Genomic DNA, 6893 nt, shown 5'->3' on the forward strand with positions numbered 1-6893 from the left:
TCCCCTCCTCTCCTTTCCCCTCCCCTCCCCTCCCCTCTGCTCTTCCCCTCCTCTTCCCTTTCCTTCTCTTCTGTATTTCATCTTTTTTTCTTTTACAACCTCCCATCTTGCCTTTGTATCTTTTTAGTGATCCCCTTATATTGCTTTTCCAGTAAAGCCATATTTCTCCACAGATCACTATGGTTTTATCCCCACTTCCTATTTCCTATGACTATTTCAACCGCTGAATCTGTGACACATTAACTGTTGCAGTAAATCCAATCTGTATACATGTTTCAATCTTTGTATGACAGCTCTCCTACTTGTAATATTGTTTACCAGCTTTCTTTTTGAAATTCTTCTTTGTATGATTTTTCTGGCAACACTTGCTCTTGTTCTCTGGCCTTCATATCCCATGGATAAGAACCCCATTCGGTCACAGGATTTTAACTATATCTAATACTAATCCTCCAATGTCTAAATTTTCAACACTATTTCTTTCCAGATCTTTGTAGCTAAAGGATAAGTAAAAACAAACAAAACAAAACAACAACAAACCCACACTGCTGGAGTTGCAACTTAGTGGCAGAATACTTGCTTGGCATGTAAGAGACTCTGGGTATCCCACAGCATTTCAAACTTAGACTGTCCCCAGATGAACTCCTCAGCTTCTTCCTGCCTGCAGATCCACTCAGTCCTTTCCTTCCTACCTTGACACACAGGACTACCTTCTACTTCTTTCCTCAGGCCAGAAACTGTAAGCAGTCACTGATTGAGTCTTGTCCCTTTTTCCATAACATTTCTTAAACATTTCTTACTTTGTGACTGTTAGTATTCTGTGTCATTGCTTTGTGGCCGGCCTGGCTTGCGGCATCCTGCAGCAGGCCCTCAGTGTGTCTGCAGAAGTGACTGAGGCCAGGCCAGCTGGCAGGTGCCCTCCAATGACATTTTCTCCCAAGGGTCACCATTACTTCCAATCTTGAAAAATTTAGTAACTGGTATCATGTAGTAAATTGTATATGACATTTAAATTAATCCATAGGGCTGGAGAGATAGCTCAGTAGAATTAGCCCCTGCCTGGCAAATGTAGATCCTGAGTTCAATCCCTGGTACCTCAAAAAGAATAATTAATTAATCCTTAAATTGTTTAAATAAAAATGAAATAGGAATAGATTAAGATAACCAAGATTAAACAGTCAAAAGAAGTAAGAAATCCAGAACTTAAACAAAAGACATTCTGACTGGAAAATGCTAACTTGTGCTGTCTGTTATGAAGTAATCCAGTGGCAGCCTTTGTGCCCTGGTTCCTAACTTGTTTATTTCTTGATGTAGGCTGAACCATAAGCTCAAAAGCTCACTAGCACCAAACTCAATTTTTTATACATTGAGTTATTTTAAAATACCTAGTTGATTGGTGTTCCCACAGGGTCGCTATAGTTTCCAGGTTGAGCAGAGATTTAGGGAACAAGAAACAAAGGAAGGGGCTGGTGAGATGGCTCAGTGGTCTAAAGTACCTACTTAGAACAAGCTCAGCAAAGCATCAGGGACCGCGGTTCAATCCCCCAGCACCACATGCCAGCCAGCCCCGCCCCCTGGTGGGCTGAGCTGGCCACACACACACACACACACACATAAATAAATAAATAAATTTTTTAAAAAAATATAATGAAAAAAATAAAAAAAGAAAGAAAGAAAGGAAACTGCCAGCAAAGCTGAACACTGGAAATGGTGGCAGCTGCACAGGTCAAGAGAGGTCAGCTCTGAGGGCTGGGAGAGAGCTCCGTGGTCTAAGCAACTGGCCACGGAAACAAGGCGTGGTGACGAATGCCTATAATCCCAGCGCGGGGGAGGCTGAGACAAGAGCATCACTATGAGTTCAAGCTGTGTAGCAAGACCCTGTAACAAACAAACAAATAAATGAAATTATTAGAAAACATAGCTCAGTTCCTGAAACTATTTTAGAAATAGAGCTACCAGTTTCTGCTCAGAGGTTATGAGTGGCACACAGAAGAAGAAGAGGGGCTTAGGGTGGGCCAGGTGTTTTCAGAACTGAGCACCTAGAAGGGTGGAGTACCCCTTAACTGCGATTAGGAAAACTTTAGGAGACATCTTAGCATTAACCATTTCTCAAGCTTAACCATTCTCCTCAAGAAATGGAAAGTATCATTATATATGCTTTTAAAAATACTGTATATTGATTCCTGGAGGAAAAAAAATGATCTGAGCTAAGCCATTTCATTTCAAATTGTACAAGGAAATGATGACAAGCCAGATGGATCACTGTGTTCTAGATACTCATGTGGTTTAAAGAATAAATAGTGCAAGTCCAACTGTACCCGTAATACATGAGTCACAAACAGCAACTGATGGAGGCTTGCAAAAACACATGGAAATTGCCGGAGTGGGTCTTCAGATTTACTTTTGAAAACTCTTATTTTTCTTTAGTTTTATTTTATAAGTGTTCTTTTTCCTTCTTTTTCTATTTAGCTTAATGCTAGTATTAAATTTTTCTTGCTTACTTTGTAAGCCATTGGGTTTCCAAGGCATTGTTTTATCCTGAATTTCAAGTACAATTACTGGAGCACTGTGAATTAAAGCTCGCCCCAAACCCACTGCGTTTTATTTCAGTCAACCTCTTCCTATTAGCTGTGTAAAAACCAGATCCACTGCAAAGCTGGACTGGTTTTACACAGGCACACAGGGCAGTCTCTTACTGTAGTGCGTGGAGTGGGTGCTTGTCCCCTTATTTGCCTGAGCAACATACACATCCTGATTTAAAAATAGAAAGCTTTGGGATGAGGAAAGTCAAATATTTAGGTCACCCTAAAAACTGCACACAGTGTAATGTCAGAACACCTGAGAACTATGCTGTAGAACTGGCAAACAGTGATTCTGGGCAAACGACAATCTTTCCGAGGCTGGTATCTTCAGCTGTCACACGTCTTCATAAAATTTTTGGCATTTGCTTTCTTCCTTCTATCTTCAGTTCCACTCCTCTCAGATCTCATTTCTTTTTCCTTCCTTCATTTCTTCCTGTAACTCAGGCATCATAGAACTTGAGATTGTGAATTAAAACGTCTCCAATAAAATAATGAAAAAATAGGCAAAAAGCCACGAGTACAAATATATACAATTACAAATGCCTACAACAGTCTGTAAGGCACTGAAGATGACATCCTTAGTGTAGGGCAGCACATCTTGATTCGAATTAAGGCACCCAAGCCGTGCTGTCAGGTAGATGGCATCCAGCCCCCTGTTCCACAGAGGTGCTCACAGCCTTCCCTCTACGTCTCTCCACCACATGAACATATGACATAGGCTTGTCCACCCGGAATACGGCCTTTTCAAAGACTCCCCGCTCTTTACACTCACATTGACCTTTCTGCACTCAGCATCATTATCAGTAAATGCTGAGCCAAAGCGTTAGTCAGTGTAGTGCTGTAAGAATAGAACAATGTGATGTGTGCGTGTGTTATATTTATTTTCCAGCACTGCAAAAGCAATGTTAATTCAAGCTCGGATGCCCAAAGCAGCTCAAATTCTTCGTGGATCAGAAGTCTTGGCGTAGTTTACGTGAGTCTCCTGCTCAGGGTCTCACAAGCCTACCGTCAAGATGTTCCCTAGACTTCCTTCTTCATTTACAGATCAGCAGACTTTCCAGTTTGGTACAAATTTTAGGAAACATCATCTTGTGTATTTATGACTACGTTCCCTGTTTCCTTTCTCACTACTGGCTGGGGACCAACCTCAGTTTCTGGATGCTACCAGTATTTCCTTACAATGTTCCCCAGTATGGTGTTTGCAGCATAGATCTTTGCTTTCTCCAGGCAAGGAAGGCTGTCTACCGAGGTTTCCTGCTATTCTTAAGAGCTTACCTCATCGAGTCAAATTCACTAAGGAGAATCCTCACTTGTGAATCTAACCAGTCAACTGCTTAGAGAACTAAGAATGAAAGTAACAGCTTGCGAAATTAAGGTTTTGCTCCCTCTCAATAGGTCAGAGTAGTACAAGGCTTGGTCACTGGGGCCCATTGCAGGTTCTGCTTCTTTTATGTGATATAATGTAATGCCCACTCCCCTCCAATAGAACAATTAAAACAAGATTTTTTTCAAGAAGTGCTAATTGGTATATTCTGTTTCCCACATCAGAATCTTTTTTTTTGTGATGGGAAAATAAATTTCTTTTTAAATTATTTTAATTCACAAATAAAAGACACTTTAAAAGGGGAGGAAAAATCCAAAAGCACAAAGCACAGAGGCAAACTTTTACATCATGAGCTTCTCCACCCCTAAGGTGTCAAGAAGAAAAGTACTCTACCAAAGTGGTCAGCCACCCACAGTGATGTTGTTAATGGAGTTGTGGATCAGCTTCACAAAGAAGCCGATGAAGCCCGTGATCACGAATCCTATTGCTGTGGCCATGGCAATCTTCCGGAATTCTTTCCTGCCTGGTTTGGAGCATCTTTTCACCAGCCAGACGGAGTCCTTTACAAACTGCTGACTCAGCTCCACAAACCGCACTATGAGATCCCTGGCTGCCCAAGGTCCCGACAGTCCAGAGGGACATGCAACCTCCCACATCAGAATCTTTCTACTATTGTAAAATGATGTTATCTCAAGGATTTCTCAAATTCATAATTTTTTTCTTTCATTCATCTCTTTATCAGTGACCTAGCAAATACTTGATGACTTTCCATGCTATCTAGCACCATGGGAAATACTGTGATTAGTAACAGAGTAGGTTGAGACACAAAATCAAACAATATTCTGTATACAAGAAATACAGTTAACACAAAAAGAAATTCGTAGACTGAAAGTCAAAGAATGGGAAAAAATACCCAATGCAACAGGAAACCAGAGAAAAGCAAACATAGCTATTCTGTTTACAGACAATGTGAACTTCAAGCCAAGAATGATAAAAAGAGATAAAGAAGACCATTACATAGTCGTTAGAAGAAAACTTTAAGAGGAAGAAGACAACAATCATAAATATATATGCACCACTTATAGAAGCACTCAATTACATGACGAATATTAATAGACATTAAAAAACAAATAAGCAATAACACAATTCTAATGGGGAATCTTAACATCCCATTGTCACAAAGAGATGGATCGACTAGACCAAAACCAGCAAAGAAGTAACAGAACTGAACCTGTGAACTTGTGAACAACTGGACTTAGCAGATCTTTACAAAGTGCTCCACCTAACAATATCAGAATACTCATTATTGGGCTGGCTAAATAACTCAGCATATTAAAGCACCTGCAAGCAGGCTCAGGGGCTGGGGTTCAATCCCCAAGCCTGCCGTGCCACCCCACCCCCCGCCAGGGTGCGCTGAGATAACAATGAGACTGGGCATGGTGTCACAAGCCTGTAATCCCAGCGCTTGGGAGTCTGTAAACAAGTGGATCACTACAAGTCCGATTTAGTAGTGAAACCCTGAACACCCTATAGACCCTTCCCTGAAATACAAAAAACAAAACAAAACAAAACACATTCTTCTCAGTTGTACATGGAATGTCCTGTTAAATAGACCTAATACAAGCCCAAAGAATATGTTTAAGTAAGGGCAAAATAATTGAAATTATCTCATGCATGTTATCTTATCATAATGCAATGAAATGGGACATTATTGACAAAAGAAACTGTAAAAAGTACTTAACCATATGAAAATTAAATAACATCCTCCTGAACAACCGATGGGTCACAGATAAAATTAAAGAAAAATTAAAACAATATCTACTCTAAAATGCAAATACAACTTACCAGAATCTGTGGGATGCAATGAAAGCAGTCTAAGAGGGAAATTTATAGCAGTAAATACTTACAACAGGAAAATCAAATGAACAGAAATAAACAACCTAATGCTACACATCAAGCTTATAGAAAAAGAAGAGTAAGTCAAGCCCAAAGCTCCTACAAGGAAGGAAATTGTAAATTTCAGAACACAAATTAACATAATTGAGACTAAGAAAACCATACAAAAAAATTAATGAGTTCAAAGAGATGGTTCTTTGAAAGAATAAATAAAATTCCCCCAGGCAACCTTATCAAAGAAGAAAGAAAGAAAGAAAGAAAGAAAGAAAGAAAGAAAGAAAGAAAGAAAGAAAGAAAGAAAGAAAGACCCAAATTCATGCTTTAAGGAATAAAAAGGATAAAATCACTACAGAGTCTGTGGAAATTCAGAAGACAATCAATACTTAGCTTGAAAAGCTTTACTTGCATAGGATGGAAAAGTCAGAAGAAATGGACAGATTCCTTTAAACATATGAACAAAGATGATTCAAGAAGATATAAAAAATTTGAATAACTCAACATCAGTTAATGAAATTGAAAACATAATGAACAATTTTCCAACAAACAAAATCCCAGGGGCAGGGATATAGCTCAACAGCATAAGCACCTGCCTGGCAAGTGCAAGGTCCTGAGTTCAATCCCTGGTACCGCCAAAAAAAAAAGAAAAAGAAAAAAAAAAAGCCCAGGTCCTGATGCATTCATAGCTGAATTTTACAAGAAATTTAGAGAAGGATTTAATGCCAATACTTCTCAAATTTTAACGAAACTAAAATGGAAGCAATACTACTTAACTCATTCCTGAAGGCCTGTGTTGCCGTAAGACTAAAACCAGGGAAAGATGCAACCAAAAAAAGAACTATAGTCTAATCTCCCCAATGAATATAGATGCAAAAATCCTTAATAAGGTACTAACAAACAGAATGTAGCAAATCATCAAGAAGATTATATACCACTGCCAGGTGGGATTCATCCCAGGGATGCAAGGATGGTTCAATATATGCAAATCAATAAATGTAATACACAATATCCACAGAGCCAAAGACAAAAAACATATGATCCTCTCAATAGATGCAGAAAAAGCTTTTCACAAAGTCCAACAGTCATTCCTGATGAAA

At 39.2% G+C, this 6893-nt stretch overlaps 1 protein-coding gene across 1 annotated transcript; it reads right to left on the reverse strand.

The window, feature by feature from the left end:
* Positions 1 to 4304: 4304 nt before the first annotated feature.
* Positions 4305 to 4559, reverse strand: LOC101575284 (protein transport protein Sec61 subunit gamma-like). The gene has a single exon (XM_004630304.1). It carries the CDS (start codon positions 4557 to 4559, stop codon positions 4305 to 4307), a length of 255 nt encoding a protein of 84 aa, XP_004630361.1.
* Between the last annotated feature and the right edge of the window lie 2334 nt (positions 4560 to 6893).

Source organism: Octodon degus, unplaced genomic scaffold (assembly GCF_000260255.1).
Source record: "Octodon degus isolate 3935 unplaced genomic scaffold, OctDeg1.0 scaffold00034, whole genome shotgun sequence".
NCBI classification, from domain to species: domain Eukaryota; kingdom Metazoa; phylum Chordata; class Mammalia; order Rodentia; family Octodontidae; genus Octodon; species Octodon degus.